Source organism: Musa acuminata, chromosome BXJ1-2 (genome assembly GCF_036884655.1).
Source record: "Musa acuminata AAA Group cultivar baxijiao chromosome BXJ1-2, Cavendish_Baxijiao_AAA, whole genome shotgun sequence".
Lineage (NCBI taxonomy): Eukaryota > Viridiplantae > Streptophyta > Magnoliopsida > Zingiberales > Musaceae > Musa > Musa acuminata.
In genome coordinates this window covers 23,985,933-24,004,483 of record NC_088328.1, presented here as the reverse complement: position 1 = coordinate 24,004,483, position 18,551 = coordinate 23,985,933, and the positions used below count along the sequence as shown (strand labels likewise).

The 18,551-nt window shown below is 39.2% G+C and overlaps 3 protein-coding genes across 3 annotated transcripts; all 3 read right to left on the bottom strand.

Moving 5' to 3' along the window:
• Positions 1-495: 495 nt before the first annotated feature.
• LOC135601272 (uncharacterized) lies at positions 496-7,214 on the bottom strand. The gene is made up of 3 exons (XM_065094189.1): positions 6,935-7,214; positions 2,392-2,469; positions 496-1,080 (listed from the first exon to the last, which is right to left on the bottom strand). Exons 1-3 carry the CDS (start codon positions 6,953-6,955, stop codon positions 847-849), a joined length of 333 nt encoding a protein of 110 aa, XP_064950261.1. The 5' UTR covers positions 6,956-7,214; the 3' UTR covers positions 496-846.
• A 1,999-nt stretch (positions 7,215-9,213) lies between these two features.
• LOC103976367 (beta-carotene isomerase D27, chloroplastic-like) lies at positions 9,214-12,059 on the bottom strand. Its single transcript, XM_065107328.1, has 7 exons — positions 11,741-12,059; positions 11,030-11,169; positions 10,525-10,617; positions 10,297-10,358; positions 10,052-10,158; positions 9,348-9,437; positions 9,214-9,257 (listed from the first exon to the last, which is right to left on the bottom strand). The coding sequence occupies exons 1-7, from the start codon at positions 11,979-11,981 to the stop codon at positions 9,214-9,216; spliced, it is 777 nt and encodes a 258-aa protein (XP_064963400.1). The 5' UTR covers positions 11,982-12,059.
• A 907-nt stretch (positions 12,060-12,966) lies between these two features.
• Positions 12,967-17,188, bottom strand: LOC103975987 (stem-specific protein TSJT1). Its single transcript, XM_009391147.3, has 4 exons — positions 16,955-17,188; positions 14,736-14,976; positions 13,502-13,622; positions 12,967-13,410 (listed from the first exon to the last, which is right to left on the bottom strand). The coding sequence occupies exons 1-4, from the start codon at positions 17,146-17,148 to the stop codon at positions 13,223-13,225; spliced, it is 744 nt and encodes a 247-aa protein (XP_009389422.2). The 5' UTR covers positions 17,149-17,188; the 3' UTR covers positions 12,967-13,222.
• Positions 17,189-18,551: the final 1,363 nt, after the last annotated feature.

Sequence of the window (18,551 nt, the reverse complement as noted above, 5' to 3'; positions counted from 1 at the left end):
AATATAAGAGTTATTTTAGACATGAACAAAACCATAAATACTTGTCCATGATAAAAAAAATCATAAAGGTTAAAATAATTTTTTTAAAAATTTAAATTACACGTATCATTATATTAATAGTTTGTTATGAGTCAATATGTCACATAAACAAAATCTAACGTCCGTTAAATCAAACTTGATAGAAAAAATTTATATATTATATTTTTAAAAATATAAAAAAATATTTTAGATACGAATAAATATGATTTAAATGATCTATGATCAAAATCACAATAGCTAAAATGATATTAATCTAGCCTTCCGCGTGATTTGCATAGGAAGTTGCTTTTAGGGATTAGGTCAAAGGGCTTTCAGGTCAACGATCCCAAAACTATAATTTTCACCCACCACCATGGAAACTACGTGAATGCCTGCCCCTTCCTTTACAAGCACTGCAATACTGTCCCCAGACATTACAACCAATACTTCCAACAGCATCCATTTAGTATATTATCGTACACAAAATATAGATTTGCATTAACTTTTTCTACACCGTCCAAGAACAGAAAGAGAAGCCACTGCACTACAGCCACCACAAACACAATGTACAAGCAGGCAAATCACAATTCTCCCATACATTCCCTAAAAGAACACACACACATACACAATCCTAACTCAAGCTTGATATTGCACCGATTTATCAACCTACCTTGACAAAAAAATAGAAGAGGATGGAAGTAATACGGGCATTGGATGATGCTTCTGTTGAAATGGAGGTAGATTAGGATGCATCGATTGTGAATATAGTTTGGAGCTATATGCAGGAGTAGTCCATGGGCACGTGCAGACTCGGACGAGCTGCCATGGCTATGAAGCCACATTGTGCTCTGGCTCGAGTTTGAGGGTCTCAGGTTGGTGGTAGGAGTGGTGGATAGAAGCAGCAACAACAGACATTGACATTATGCCGAGAACTTTGAAGTAGAGCGACCGCATTCCTGCTCCTATATCTTCTTTCAAGAGCTTCATTCCTTGACCCTCATTGCTGTCAGCTGAACAATTAAATCGAAAGCGCAGATTACTTCCGTCTTTACTTACCTCCTCCTGGTGATAAGAGGAACGAGGAGTGTTACACAGAGACATAGAAGTATTGAACTGGCAGACAGGAATGCCATGCACCAATTGCACACTTGAGGAATAAGTTCACATGCAATCAAAACAGGAAAGAGGTTGCAGGCTCACATAATCAAAGGAGAAAAGTGGTATAAGATGTCAGATCAAAAGATTGGGTCCTGAGCAGAAGAATCCTATAAACTTGCAACTGCCATGCATGCACAGAAGTAAAGGTAGACGCAACAACCACAAGCAAAAAAAAACACAACAAAGGGAAAATCGATCACAAGGTGTCACATGCCAAGTTCATGAAAGTTGATGAGATGATATCGATAAATGCTGAATATGCAAGTATTGCAGCCTGTGAACATAAAAGCAACAGGTAATCAATAGCATTTGCTCTGGCGTTAACTAAAAGTGTGAGGATTGTTTGATCAAAGTCTTAACAAATTCCCATAGGCCATTATTTGACATATCAGATTGAGAGAACTTGCTTCTGACAGGTTATTTTTGGAAATGTCTTCGATATTTAACACTGATTAATATAAGAGCACTGAATTCTTTTGATGGTCTGACCCCATAAGAAAAGGATGCACTAGAGAGATTATTATTTGTACACTACAATAAAACACTAGTTATTCTGGATACTTACTGACCAAAATGCTGCATTGACACTTGTCATCCAGTATTTTGTACCATATATATGCTTCAGCCCTTTCTTAAGATATTGTTTGTCATCATACTAATGGTGCTAGGCTGAAATATATAAGATATTTCTGTAGTTACAAACGTTTCAATTTGCATATGTATTTTGTGCAGGTTGAGATCTAGGGGTGATTAAAACATATGGATGAAAAAGTAACCAGGGATTGCTTTGATGAACAAAAAAATTTTCCACAGAATACGAAACATATGATCAAAATATAGAATTTTAAATGTCTTGAGGTACAGGCTATTCTACACTAGTAAACACTGCAGAAATAAGAAATTGAAGCCATGAGGGCAGAGGAAACAAGATGAGGATGGGAGAGAAAAAAGAAACAGAAGGGAAAAAAAAGGAAGAATGGAAGTGGGATGGGTAGGATTGGCAAGAAGCATAGTGATTCTTAGCATAGTTTGGCACCGAAAACAATGAACATAGCAAAAACAAATATGTCACCAAGACACAAGGGAACTCACAGGTTGTATACAAAACTAAAATAGATCAACTTAGGTCTTCTGTGAACATCAAATAAGGAACATCTAGACAAGAAATATGGTGGATTGAACTCACTGAGTCTATACTTATGTTTATAATATTACCTCAATTGACAGGTTCGGGGTACCAGAGACCAGCTGTAACACGACACTGTCATCATCTTTGCCTCTCATACTTAGAACCTGCAACAGATCAGCTTAATAACGAAATCTGAACAAATAAACTAGTTCTTAAAGAAACATCTCTTTTTCTTGCAATATTTAGTGAGTGAAGAAGCTAGGAAGACTATACTAGCATATAACAGGAAAGGATGTGCAACAAATTTATCTGCCAAATGCTCCAGACATGGTGAAAAAAGATCAAAACTATGCTTAGCAAGCTGGAGATTCAAAATTACCTCTTAGAGCTTGAGATTCTTAGAAAGAGCATAAACATGCCGATGATAGTTACTGAGGGGAATTCTTAGGAAGGGATAGTCTTGTTTGGAAGTCTATATGCAGACCCTAAATGACTTAAAATAATCACTTGCTACAATGTGTCCTGATGCATCAAGTGGAGTTGGTTGGTCATCTGCAGTCATTTGGGCTTTTATTTGAAAAGATCATATAATGCCAGTGAATTCTAAGTTGTTAGATCCCCTAAAAGATTATCCAAGCCTGGACATTGGTGGAGTTAGTACAATGTAGGAATCACATTTCTCTAATGTAACACTTGTCTGGGAAAGCTGAATGGGAACACAAAGTAGTCTGCAAGAAAGCAGGTAGAAGTTGTTGAGATATTGCAGATTTGGCATGAAAGTTTGGTACAGATCGGCTGTAATTTGTTACTTATTGAAGTGAAATAAAGAGCCCTGCAGATTCTCTATTAAAAAGAACATGACAATTTCAATAATCACAAAGGGAAGGTTGAAATTGTAAATTTAGCTTGATACTTTTAAAGAGACTAGTAACCATGACTAATTATTCCAGAGAGTTGACTCAGCTAATACCTGATATCGAGACAGGAACCACCACATGTTCAATTGGCAATTCTTTATCTTCTATCAAGTCATACAAGTTCTTTATTATACTTTTATCATATAGAAAAAGAGAAAAGATAAGGAAAAAAGAATGGGCATTGTCTAATCAATCCTCATGAGCATAATTGTACAGTCTAATTGAAGAAGATAGATAGCATCATCAAATTTGAGCTCTTGTATCATACAGAAGGAAAACAAAAAGGATTGAAGAGATTAGGAAGAATTTTACTGCAGTTAGAAAGGAACTGCAAGCTGCAGTTTGAGTTTTCATACATGGCAGTGGCTTTTTTTCTCTTTACAGGTACCTGTCAATGATTACATGTAGCAACTTGGAATCTTAACAGTTTCATTTATTTTTTTATTTAAAAGGGCTGTTCTATCAGTATATAAATAAGTAGAGATATATCTAAAATAATTTAAGAACAAATAAGTTTTCAGCTGCCCATGATTATAGAGAGTAGACTCAATCAACTTACTGAAACATAATTGTATTTCATTCAAACTGAGTAAGCATAAGCATGGAATGATGTGCCAGTATATTACATGTTTCTCTGTTCAACAAGCAAGGCGCTATGTGATACTCACTAGTAAAGAGCCAATGTTGTTATAAAATCTTGACACTTGCCTAGGTAAACGATGAACAGCATAACATGGTGAAAAATTTTTCACAGAAATTCATCTGAGTATCTAATCATTCCCAAGGCTATTGGTATTCCCTATTCACATTCAGCCATGACTATAAATGTTCATTTTCATTTTAAGGTGTGCACTCCATGAATGACCTCTAAAATGGAAGTGAATTAGGCACTACAGTATTCTTCAATTAAAATTTCAGAACTATATGATTAAGTGAGTTTCTGCTACTCCTCTTTGTAAACTGTAGAAAGGGAATGGCTAGTAAGTCTCCTTTCATACTGCTTCAGCAGAAAACAGACTGAAATTTTACTGTAGTGAACCACAATGAATAGTAGTAGGATGGTAATAAGCTGAAATAAAACCTATAAAGACTTTAATAGACAGAATTAGAAAAATAACACGTATGCTCATTGTTAAAACATAATTGCACATTAAAAAATAACAATTGAAGTGCAATTATGTTATTGCAAGAGACATTTAAAGAAAAGAAAAATAAACGAAGAGAAAATTCTTGTGTTACATTGCATTAGTATGTTTTAGATTATCAACTGATATAATTTTTGTTCAGCAATCTGTAGAAGTAACAACTACATCACCATCCTGTGGTTGAATAGCCAGCATAAATGTTATGAGTTGGATCCCTCCAACTAAAAGTTATACAAGTAAAAAGGCTTCCAAAGAGCAACATGGTAGAAGTGACTAATTTCATGAAGGCAAATGACTAGGTTGTGGTGCAGCAATCCATATAGGATACGTAGTGCAGCAGATATCAATCATTAACAACCTTTGTCATACTCTCCAAATCTCATCTTAGTGCAAGTAGTTGGAATGAGACCAAGGGAGAATGAAATTAGATGAAGATGAAACACAAGTTTTATGTTTCCCATTTACATACTAGCCATTCTGAATTAAAAAGAAAATAAGTTCTCATTCCTATCTAGTTTCACAAGAATAAATATTGAGAAGACAACAACTAGGACTAAAAAAGTCAAATAGCATAATGATGTTGCAAAAGAAAATGACAGAACTATGTCTTTTCACTGAAAATTGGCTATAGGATACTGATCAATTCCTTATAACCACGTAGATTCCTCGTATATGCAAAGTCATAATGCTATAGGAAAAGATAGGCTTAGCAAAGCTCAGCAAGATACTACAAGCTCATCGAAATAGTAAATTTTCATGATTGTCTGCAGATTAGAATGAGTTAAAGGACACTTGGTCATCTTAATAATTGGGCAAATGTTCTTCTGAAGCTTAAGTCCTCTGCTAATCTTTCTCTCCTTTGCCACACATATAATAGATTTGTCCTTGCGGGTAATGTGCTGGCACAATGCATCTCAGACAAGATCAGAGGCATGCTGGCTGCCATAAGTATTATGCCAATATATTGCTGTGTCAGCAAATTCTTGTGATAAATCATGCAGATACCACTGCTGACAAAATCAGTGCCAACCAGCAAAAGCCAGCATGGTTGGAACATGCAATCCTGATGAATAACATGTTGGAAACAATGCACATTGACCCTTTTTATAGTGAATAAATTGTGACCTGGGCGACCAGTCACCCTTTTCTGATACATTGTCATGGATTAAATTTAGATGCCTATACATGCAAGAAAACCCAGAAAAGTTGAATTAAGATTTCATGACATGAGTGCAGAAATCTCAAAAATCAGTTCAGAAAAGCAAGGTTGCATTTACGTATTCTATAGTAACGACAGTTGTCTTGTTACACAAACAATTCTCTTGAATCAACACAAATATCAGCACCAAACTGTTTAACAAGTCGTGGCCATAAGCAAGATCATGCACACCATATGTCTTCAAGGAACATAATATCCATGAGTATTTTAATTCTGCACTACTAATGATTTACTTTTGCATTATTCTGATAAGTTATATTAGATTTTGTAAAACATTCCTCGTGAAAAAATCAGTGCTATATTAATCAACTGATACCATAACAATCTATAAGATATGAGTCAGAGCACAATTTTTAAAAACTCAATTTCCCCTATTTTTTCGTGCATGATATGTAGTTCAAGGAAACCATTCACATCTAGGTGCACTTGAGACTTTCCCCAGACAAATCAGTATTGGATTTGACATTCACAGTTTAAAAGATAGTAGATTTTTAATATCCATTTTGGTTTTCCTTTTGTGTCGTAAAACTTGGAGAAGCACATTGTTAGGATCCAATGTTGTTAGAGTTCCAAATCACATAACTAGCTATTCTAGATTCAGATACTCAATGAGATGTTATACTTTAAAGTGTAAGGGAGTTGTTTAAAACTCATCATTTTCAAGCTTGAATGCATGTTTTCATGTTTGATTAAGCAGCAAAATACCAAAATAATAAACCTAACAGTATGTCTACTCTGTCATCTCAGACTTGCATCGCCGACCTCTTTCTCATTTCTTTTACTCTTCTAATCAATTTCTGGATCATCAAAGATGTTGGCAGAGATCTCAAATCAGAACTAGCAAAACCATTTGGAAGTACTGTCTGTTGAGATTCTCCACCTAATATTTTTTTACCCTTCTGTTGATCTTTCTGAAAAGTCTGACCTTTTCAGTACCGTAATCTCTCAAACAATGATCACAATTTTTTTCCCTTTTCTCATGTTATAACTGCTTTTCAGATGCAGTTTCATCCATATTCTCCTTCTCGATATATCACCTGATCCCTAGACAGCTTACGCTGATTTCCTTCTTTCCAAGACAAAAACTGCATGTTTACCTTATCCTTGTACATACTTCTCATAGATAGGACTCCTGATCGCTCAAATCAAGCATAAGAATCATATTCCACACTACATTTCTCGCAAGATTACCTGAAGTGCCCTGTAGATGTCATCAAATACCAACAGAAGCCCATCCCGAGTGGCGAGCATCCACGCGTAAAGAGTAGAAGGCAGACAACGAGGTTGCCATTTGGCCGAATCAAAGGCGCAAAACACAGAATCAACCACAAAGTACGGATCCACTCACCGTCGCCGCCCAAGCGTTCATCTTCGTCGTCCCTTCCTCCAACCTCGTGGCCACGCCGCCCTTCGTCTGCTCCACGATCAAGCCAAAACGAACTGTCGGGACACAGAATCCCCCTCCGCCGTTGGTGGCACTACAGGTGAGGGTTCACGAACCAAGCTGAAGTCCACGCGACGCCGCGAGGGGGAAGTGGCGAAGATCTACTCGACGCGGGCGCCGGCTAACTCCGCCGTCGGGGATGGCGGTGAAGTGCGGTTGGCCAATTCGAGCGGCCGGGGGCAAAGCGGGCAGGAACGGATCGAGTCCAGTCTCTTACTAGGTATTAATGGGCCATAATTGGCCCATACCTGTTGAGCCCGATCTATGTACAACAGTGAAGCGAGATTACGGGCCCTTAATTGGCCAACTGTTGAACCTAATAGAAGGCCCAATTAGTAATTTAGCGGAGTGTTAAGGCACAGGTTGAGGCCGAGGGATTATGTCAGCATCATGGTGTGAGATACGAATCATTATTATATGGAATATGCGAATATTAACACAAAGAGGAACGGTTATGTGAGTTTCCAAGGTTTTCTTGGTCAACGACTCATTTGCACTATAGTTCTTGAAGGCACATCAATTAGAACCAACGGCAGCAAATTGTCATGGCCACTCGCCATTTAGGAGGTCAGAGAGTGGATCGGCCTGTTTGCTCATTCTCTGGTTGGGGCAATCAGTTCAGAGTCCACCGAGAAGTGAATCCATGGAAATCCTAGTGGAGCATCTGGGTCATCTCAGATCCCTGTAACATGCTTGCTTGTTGGCTACTGCATCTGCATCTGCATCTGGTCCAACAAGTGAGGTGAGCAGTCCCGCGGAATCATTCGCGTTTCCTACTCTCTTAGAGGTCTATAGATAATGACAGATATGCCTGTCATATCATTTAGATGTAATTAGAGCAAGCGGAGAGTCAAAGAGGTTCCTCCATGATGACAATCTCTTGTGATTCAATGATGAGACTCTATCAGGCAGCAATGCCATCACCTTTTGCTTCACATCCGTCGTCTGCTCTCATCCGTTCATTGCCAAGCCTCTCTGAAGCTCATGTGTTTTCTTTATGTACTTGCAACTACGACATTTAACAAAGAGCATCTAATATCCTCTTCAATAAAATCCAGAGATGTGAGCCGCAGATGTTGAGATATTAGCAGCAACAGGGAGCACTAGTTGTGCATCTACACAAAGCTCAACTTGAGAATGGCAGTGCTTGTCATGAGTGAGATTTGACAGTAACAGTGTATTGCTGTCCTGTCACTGGAACATCCAGTTTGTTGTCAGACACTAGGATGAATGGAAGAAGATGGAGCACAACAATGGCTGATGGGATCGATCTTTATTCATTGTATGGAGGACTGCCGACAGGGAAGCTCATCGCTTTGGAATGTCCGCGGAAAAAGGTGACGTGAAGCATTTTATACTCCCCTCGTGGACCTCAGTTCCATTCTTCTTGTTCCCTGAATGGGTTGCCTGGTGGTCCTCGTCTCACAGAAACTATGGCGCAATTACCCATTCCTCCTCCCTATTCTTCTTTGGTGCCAGTTTCAATCCGGATTTAGTTGAATCCTCCTAAGATCGATGAGTTCGGATAGTTTGGCATTTGGAAATATCAAATTATCATTCTTCAGTTCTTCATTGTCAATGGCTTTTTGCACGCAAAAGGACTGTCAAAAGTTTCCGTAAACTAAATGGAGATTTGCCATTGTTTGCCGTAAGAATGCAGTCAGAGTCCGTACGTGGAATAAACCTTCTTCGTCTTCCTAATAGAAAACTTAGTTATGGCATTCCCATGGAAAAAATGTTTCTCGATTAGCCCTAACTCGCGCTTTATGTTGCTTTAAGCATGCACATGATGTGTTGCCAGATGGTCTTACTCTCCAATTCCCATATCGTAATTGTGGATTGCTATTGATCTCACCTACCATTAGTGGGGATGAATTCGACAAACGCAGTTCCTCGATGATAAGATTCTCTTGTGATTCATTATTTAGATCCTGTGAGAAGATTCTAAAAAGAAAAGTCAAACCAAAAGGGGTATTAAAGGGCGTCACATCACAATTATTCGGAGACTGAAATGTGTCTTGTTCTACATATTTAATTCGACAGCAAATGACATGTAAACAGTATTCCCATCACCTTCTGATCGACAGTACATATATTTTCAGTTGAAAGAAAGACTAAATCAACTTCATATTTAATACAGTGTAATCTGCTGCGTCGTAGGAAGAAGTGCTGCCAGTTCTCTTTCATCCACTGGAGCAGTTCACACCATGTTTCTGCTTTGTTATGCCTGCAAACAGTGGACAAATAAGATCGTAGTTAGAAGAAGTCAAGGGTGGAATTATTTTGCCTGTCAACGTGCTGGGATCGGTGCCATTACAGGACTTGTGGTAGCATGGTTGCTTCAACGTGGGGTCATGAAGAGGAGGTTGCTGACCAAAGACCATCTCGCAGCTCAGGTCTTCAAAATCTGGGATTCAGCAATCGTAACCATTTGATTTAGATCACTTGTATCTTGTAAATCTATAGAAAATAAACATATTACTCGAAAATATCAGTTGCTGCTTGTGCAGCATCTACTGGAGCTCAATGCTCAACTTGAACAAGCCAGTGCTTTTCGTGAGTGAGACTTGACAGTGCAAGTGTAGATGTCTCATGGAATGTGATGGCAAATGAGGGAACGATGTTTATTCTCGGACACTAGAATGAATGGAAGAGCATGGAGCACGACAATGGCTGACTGCAGACAGGGGAGCTCTTCGCTCTGAAACATTGAGGGAAAAGGTGACGCAAAGCATTTTAGACTCCCATTGTGGATCTAATTCTTTTTTTCTTGTTCCCTATATGGTTGCTCTGTGGACCTCAACTCACGGAAACATGGTGCAATCTCCCATCCCTCCTCCTCCCTTTTCTTCCTTCAGGGATGGTGCATCCACTGTTCGTAAAAGATGGTGCAATCTACTGTCGATGTGGCCTACTTGTCCTCCCATAGTGAACACAGGTATCCGAGGGAAGACAATCGTCTGGTCTATATGATATGCAATTTTGAAGGGTTGTCCGAGAGTGATAGAGTAAGACTCATACTTGGAACCATGTAGACAGGCATGCCGAGTGAGTCCTGGATGAACTTCTGGGAGGGGACCTTGCACAAGTTTGTGCACATCCCTACACAGTTGGTGCTCTCCAGAAACCTGCATGGCAGAAGCAAAACTTCACAAAGTCTTAACAATGAACAGATGAGATGTATGAATTCTACCGTATATAATTGCATAATCTTTTCATTTCTTGTTTTTCGTTGTCTGAGATATGAACAAGGGATCAAAGAGTACCTGCATTTAGGGATGTACACCACATTCTTCTCTGTCTTTCCTTTGACTTCTGATTTCCTGACCTTCCTTGGCAAATTGAAGTGTCACTTCAGATCGATGCATTCAAATGCTTACTAATCCAGGGTCTTTTTTATTCTCAGATGTCAATGTGACTTTAAGGATGAATTTATAAGATCTGCTTACAGATAAAAATCATGAAGGAAGAGGGTGCGGTAAGAAAGTCCATACCTGGCAAGGGCCAACCAGCCAAGGGAAGAACAGAGTGGTGAAGGCTGCAAAGATCTCTCTTGTGAATGTTGACTGTGGAAGTAAGATCTTTATCTGACATGTCGATGCCAAAATTCCATTAGCAATCTAGTGCTCGGAGAAAACATGCATCTAGCAAATGTGCTGTGATGTGAACTATCACAAGCAGGAAACGTTGGATTTCTTCTGTCTCATGTTTCTTATTGGCATGTTGTTTCTGCATCTCTAACAGGGTTTACAGAATTGAGAGTCTCTCTGAAGATATATGAAGCATGTCGAGGGCATGGTTTCAGTTAATGTCCTATGATTCTATAGGGTAACTCTTTATTCTCCAATAATTTGCTCCAATTAATTAGTTGATCAAGAGTATCAGTCCATTGGTTTACCATCCAACGGTACAGATCAAATGGCGGAGAACAATACACACATTTATGTTGGAAATTTTATTTCTCAGAACCATGATGAAGAAGGTCGAAGAATAACTTGCCATTGTTAATATGATCACTGGAAGGGCGCTGTGGAGAGATTGGATCACCAGATCCTGCTGTGCTTTGGCATCAACTTTCTTGCAGATCATGATTGCTGCCTCAACCAAGCTCTCGTATCCTTCCTTGTTGTTGCTTATGCCTGTGAGTCAAATCAGCTATCTTCAAGTTCTGCTTTAAAGAAAGAAAATAAAAGAGACACAAACTGCACTCTACAAGCCAACAGCAGAAAACACTGTCACACCTTTCTCTATCTTAAATCCAACAAAAACACAGCAACAAAACAAGTATGCACCTTTTCTGGAAACAAATGTTCCAAGATGTTTATGCATTGCTACGATTTTTTTTCTGTCGTGACATGTTGTCCAAAAGGTGTATTTTGTAGCTGTAGTTTTGATGAAATAGAGAAACATATTCATTTCTAGCTCTCTTTTCTTTTCCTCCATTGCTAATGGTCTGATCAGTATTGGTGGGAATTACTTTACCTAATCTGCATGTCTAATATGTAGGTAGAGTTGATATCTACGTCTAGCATTTTGCAACCATTACTGTTTTGTTTCTTTTAGTTGCTTTCTGTGAGTAACTATGGCTTGTCGAAACAAGAAGAAGAAGAAGAAGTGTAAGCGCCATGATCGGCATAGTTTGTCGTCTCGGAAGCATGTATGGTTCTCGAGACCAGCATAGTTAGTCGGTCTGTAAGCACCATGACGAACCTGTGGTGGCTTGAATAGATCTTGAAAGGTAGCGAATGGCAAGTCGGTCGAACCAGTTGTCTTTGTACGTCGTCTTCTCTGTGGCTGCCACCATCTGCTTCTCGGTCTGCACCCTCGCTTCAACTACAGAAGACAGGAGCTTTCGGGGTGGCATCCGATGGCCTAACGCCATCCCTTGTGGTCTTCTGCTTATCGGAGGAAGCCTCTTAATCCCCCCACAACGAAGAATATTAGCTTCCATCGTGCTTGAGAGAGAAAGAAAGAAGCTCTAAAGGGTTAATACGAGGAAGAAGAGCGAGAGAAGAAACAAAGGAGGTTCAAAGAGTATCCGGTGGAGGGAGGTGATGGGCATAAGAGAGCTTTTGTTGCGTGAGGAGAACAGAAGAGGAGGACACCACCATACTAGTGTGAGCTAACATCGGATGCTTTCGAGGTGTAACAATAGAGACGGTAAAGGACGTATCCAGCGCATGAGATCCGTCGATGCAGGAATTTGAGGAGGGTATGATAATAGTGATAATATGAGGATTAATTTGATTTACAGGAGTAATTTGTTTTCGATTCAAAGATATTTTGACATTTCTAAGTAGATGTAGTGCGATAATCATATAAAAAGAGAGCAGCAAGCATTCATATCTCAGGTAAACTTTTGATCTGCTAAGTTCATCAATAAACCATTTTGCCTCTCTTTAATTGCTACCATAAAAGAATGATCAGTCTTCCTGGAGAGAATTAAAGAGAGAGAAGGAGTAAATGTATAAGGCTTGATCGATTTACATAAATTCTTAAGACACAGCCAAAGGGATCTTGGAAACATGCCTACCATTTAGAAGTTGCCAATGAGTTCAAAGAACACAGCAAGTCCTGATAGAATTTTCAGATGTGTGAGAGAAAAAGCCGGCATAGATTTTGACAGAAAAAAGATATTTGAGAGCAACCTTTTCTTCTGAAAAAAGAAAAAATTAGAATACTGTTATTTTGGTAGTGGCATCAGTTCATCTCAAACCTTCAAATAATATCTTCATCATGAAAATAAAATTCTTGATGGCCAGTGTTGATATTCAACTGCCTCCTTCCTTGTTTAAAGGCTGCAGTGATGCCTCGTTCCTCTGTTGCTTCAAGCTGCATGCATCATACTATATATAACTTTCTCTGAGGATTTGCTGGAAGTAATCCTTTCAAACTAAGATGAAATCAAGCTAAAGCAATATATAAAAATTACATCATTGATCAAAAGAAGTAAAAAGAAATTTTATTTGCCACATACAAGTGGGAGATTTATGACTGCTACATAAAGGTTCAGGGATCCAAACATAGGTATGATGCTTTATGCTATAGCAATTTCTTTGGCAAGAGCATAAACATTCTTGCAAAGATGTGCACAATCAACAAGGTGAAGCATGGATATATCAAATGGAAAAAAAGACATGGTTAATATATGTAGGGAGAAACAACAAAGGCAGCATGCAATTGCTTGCAGTGTTAAAATTGGGAAGACCAATTTGCAGAACTGCCAACTCTGGGCATCCCGGCATCCTTCTTAGCCATGTAGTCAACGTTGTACGTAGCACCACAGACCTGGCCTTGGCTGTCAACTCTTGGCATCGGCTTAAGTTCGTTCATAGGATGCTCAAAACTCTGCAATCCCCCAGATGTCGTAAAGAAGCAGCCTGCCAGGAAATGGAAAATGAGGATATGCACAAAAGATCATGGATACAACAGTATGCTGAATGGTAGATGACATTCTCAAATATTTTGTACCTTTAGGAAAAGGTGCAAATGATTTTCCACAACCCTTCTTGACAATGTCCGCATCATCGGAAAGTACAAGATGGTCTTGTGCATCAGCTCCCCAGAAGAAGGGAACACTCCCATCGGCATCCTGAGTCCAGAAAGAGACATCCAGATTCAGTGACATTCCACTTGAAATTATGACAAACTAAACCAACCTATGCATAAGCTGCTTGCATCTTACAATTATAAGAATTTACATGTCACTGCATTGCCAATTTTAGTCATCGCCTCATCAGTATCAAAAAGACCAAAACACTAAATGCTATTGTTAAGCATCTGAGATCCAGGTGCTCTTATTTCCGATGTATCAAGTAATTGATGCTTAATCAAAATTATGGGCGTAGTAAATACTCTTAATTGTCTTATTGAGAGTTCTTTTAGAAAATATAACATATCATGATCCGAGGAGAAAAGGTATGTGATATTTCCATTTAGAGCTCAAGTGTCATGAGATGTCAGAGAACACGTGTGAAGAACAGCAGAGAAATACACATGTAACCGAGAAAGGCACATGGACTATCTGAGGATGCATAAAGCCATGGGTGCCCTAAGCTAGGCAATACATCTATGCAACTTCACTATTTTGTTCAAATTTTGGGCTCATATGCACAAAAGTGCGGGTTTTGAAAATTCAATTGTCATTCACCGCACAAAAGGGAAACTTTGTCAACATGAGAATCTCTGGAGCATTATTTCACACAAACATGAAGCTCCTCAAACCTTCCACAAAACTACTTGGTCTGAAAGAGAAAGTATGAGCTCACAAACTCAAAATTCACCACAGCTTGAAATATAATGTTGGGAAGTGCACAAAAATGAAACGAGGAAACATAGTTTGCTAGGGAATGTTTCTCACTACAGATTGAAACACGAAGTTGGTAAGTGCAAAAAATCAGAAAAGCAAGAGTCACAAGGGAGTGCCCCTCTTCACATGGTCAAAGACAAGGCAAAAAGGAGAAGATGGGAGCCAAGAAGCGAAATTGCTCGAGTAAAGTAATAGAGAAGTAGCCAAAGACAAACTACTGGAGAAATTTAAAGCTGTTGAAAAGTTGAAGTTTCATTGTTCAAGTCTGTGAAGGCATCATGCGCCTAATAGAAAGATTGTGTTGTTATCCAGTGGCACAGTATGCGCTATATAATTTTCATTCTTGAAAAACAAAGAAATAGAAAGCAGGAGAGGATAATTAATTTGAATACTCACGCTGGCCATGAAGGTAGTGTTTGATGAGCTATCAAACAGAATGAAAGCAAATTTTCCATTTAGATCTCTCAGAACTTGACTTGCAGGGAATGGTCCTCTATCTCTCAGTGTTTTATACGCCTCAATGACAATAATTACTTCAGTAGCAGTCTTGCCTAATCCATACTGTTGCTTGAGAGAAGTTATATTCTGGATATGCCCTTGGAATAAGCAAAATATATCATCCACCACAGCGAATAATCTGCAAAAGAACCACCAAGAATATTACCATTCTGTTGCATGCTAAATAACTAAGAAACATAAAACTGATTCTACTAGATCTTGTTCCTTTAAGCTAAAAATATGTTTTCATAACAAAAGAGGTTCTAGATGCAACCAGGAAGGTGGAGAAAAGCAGAACTTGCAAAGTTTACTAAAAGTAAGAGCTTTATGAAGGCATTAAAGCAAAAAGATTATTTGGATACAAAGAATGACAAAAATTAAAATAAAGGATTTTTTCTAAAAAGTAGTAAGAATTATTATACTAGCAGACTACCACCATCATTAATGGCAGAATTATTAGGAAAGATGAAACTATGATAGGTGAAATTGAAGTTACACACATTTCTGTTCAACCTTTCAAGCATGAAAGAGGAGAAAAGATTAACTACTAGCCAGCATCTCCACCAACATGACATATAAGCACGAGAAAAAAATTAAATGGAAAAAAGAGAAAGAAGAGAAGATCACGATTTTGAGATGCAATTTCCATTTATCCTTGCAGTATTTCGCAAAGGATAATTAAATTATCCAACTATTGAGTCAAAATGGTTTTGGGAATGCATCAGCACCATCATCTGATCATGTACACATGTGCCTTAATTTGACACAAAAATACATTTTTCTGGTAATAATTTCTTGTAGAGTTTACTTAAATAGTTATCGAAGCTATCAATGCAACATAGCTATTGATGCACCAGCATCCTGTGCATCCCAATTTCAGTAATTAAAAGAGTAGAGGATGAAAGAGTAATCACAACAGAGATGAAAAGTGGAAAGCTAAGGACAATAAACCTCTTCCTCTCTGGAGATAAAGAATCACTTAAAAGATTTTATTCTATCACATCATCCTCCACTTGCAAAGAAAGGAGGGTTTGGAAAGATATCAAGTCTCGCCATTTCTCTAATTTGTTACATGACCAAAAAATTAGATTCTCTCCTTTATCAAGTTCCATTATTCTGGTCTATCAAGTTATCCAAATGGACAAGGCAGCATAAAGAAAAAAACAACCTGTTGCAACGATCTTTCTAACAGTCCACGGTCTAGGGAGGATTGATGTACACAATCCAGGGAGGATCAATGTGCACAGCCTTATCTCTGCCTCTACCAGGGGTAGAGATTGGCTTACCTTCTACACTAAAGCAGCATCAGCATTATAAAATATAAGTGGCACCATGCAACAATCAAAAGAAGATAACTTCCATGGAGGTGGCCACATTAAACTAATTCCAGGAAATCAATGATAAGTTCAGTAATCTCTCGATGTTAAGTAACAAAGACAAAGGCCAAGAAGATTATAACCCTTTCTCATTGGATAAATTGCCTACCAGAAGACAATAAAGAAAAATACAAATGTATTCCGGAAATAGATTTACTAGTAAACCTTGATGATCAATTTAATAAAAGAAAATTAATTCTAATGGTTAGTAACCCTTTTGATGCATCCGTCACATTTACACCAACAATCCCATGAGCCATATCTATGTCTGAGAAGCTAATTTGACCTCAAAATTAGCAAGAAATACTGGACGCGTCTACCGGTAGGATCATTCACAACAAATCCAATTCACACGGTGTAGTTTTGAGTACGAAGGGCATTTGCCAGAAGATTCCGATGCTTTAAGAACAAACAGATCAGACGAACGAAATCATCCTTTACCAAGATGACCATTTGAAATGAATCCTGCGTCGAAACATGATTATATGAAGCTTCCATGCGAATTAATTGGTCGTATAAAGAATTAATGCTTACACACACCCAAAACAGGAAAGAAGAAAAAATTGAAGGTAATTATCATATAATTATCCACAAAAAGAACATATCGGGAGACTGGAAGACTGTTAAAACCTCACGGAATGGGATGTTCAAACAAGGGATTCGACAGCTTGCTCGAAGCTTTTGTTCGAATGCATCACCTCGCCGTTCATCAAGATTTGATTTTGGTTGTATTCAAGTTACCTCGGAAGCAGAGGAGTCTGCTTCTTCGACGTGTAAGCCAAGCCCCCAGAAGAGCCAAGGTTGATGGCCACCGCCCCCGCTCGCGCCGCCAGGAAGTGATCCAACATGCTGCGTCCCCCGTCGCCCCCCTCCGCCCCCGGACTCCTCAGCCCCTCCGGGCTCTTCGCGACCTTCCGATCGAACACCGCCAACATCTCCCTCGTCGACCCAAAACACCACAAGCCCAACTCAGAATCTTCAGAGCTCTCTCGCGTCATCCTCCCGTCATCGATCGTTTTAAAGAGCCACTATGCCGAAACTACCCTCGTTGTTCGCACCAATAGCAAGAGCACACTATTAAATCGGCACCAGCTGTTCCAACCCGCGACGATACCACGACACGTCATATCGCTTATAATTAATCACCAAAATGACGTGAGAAAGCGAGGGGGCATTGTGGTGCGATTGGGTAAGCAGAGTTCGGGTCATGTTTAGTGGAGACGTGGGTACGTCTTCTGAGGTGGTGAGGGGGCATTTTGGTAAACTCGCGATCAAATAAAAGTCAGCGGTCACTCGATACAGAGGCCTGACGTGGAGGACAGGAAATACATATGCTAATTTACTCTCTTATTAGACGAAGGGAAATGGTCAACCAGCGCAATTGCCTGCATAATAAACTTAGGTGGGTGTCGTTGGATCATGTGATATCTCACTCATCCACCATTAACGATAGTAAAAATGCTTGGATCCAACAAGTCCAATATAATCGAAGGAAGACTTGAATGCCCGTTCAAAGGTTGAGAAGGGGCTCGAACGAATGCTCCACGATTAATCTATATAAAGACCAAAATTGGATGAAGTTCTCGACATAATCTCTTCTACGTTTAAGTCAATATAGTTGATAACTTGTTGGATTTGGGCTGGAAATGGATGCGATTCGATAGGTATACATGCAACCCATTGCGACTCTATAAACTATTGGGCCAGCATATGGTCCTTGTCATGTTAGCAGCACAAATTTACTGAGAAGGTTTACTACTTACGAACCTTATCTGATGACAACATAAAAGACCAGAAGCTACAAGACTCTTCAGCTGCATGTTTGAGTTTGAACCCTCTCCTTCCACAGGGCTGCTGCAAGAACCAGACGTGAGATTCCAATTGAAGAGTGAGTACCAGTCTATGGGACCCATATGCCTTGGTAGAACAGGCCTGTGTTGGGCAGGATGCATATGATGTTAGCAAAACCTTCATGCAAAAATATTAAAGAATACTGTTAATGATTCGATCGATGATCTGAATGACTGGTATTTACTAGGCCAACATGGCTGAGGAATTCTGATGTAATACGATCCGATCTTAGCTTGACGTGAATGTTTGTTCTTGTGGGAGTTTATTTGCTGCTGAGTTCTATATATGGAAGAAAAGGATACAGGAAATGGAATGATCCAGTGGGGCTTGAAGCACCCACGCCATCCTTTTCATCGACCTTCTTCCAAGCTGTCCAATACTTTTCCCAATTCCCGACCCTTCACGCATGTCGAGCTTTGGAGTGGGAATTGATGTGAATCCCACAAAGAAATGGCGCTTGGACCACTGCCATCATTTTCCAGTTCTA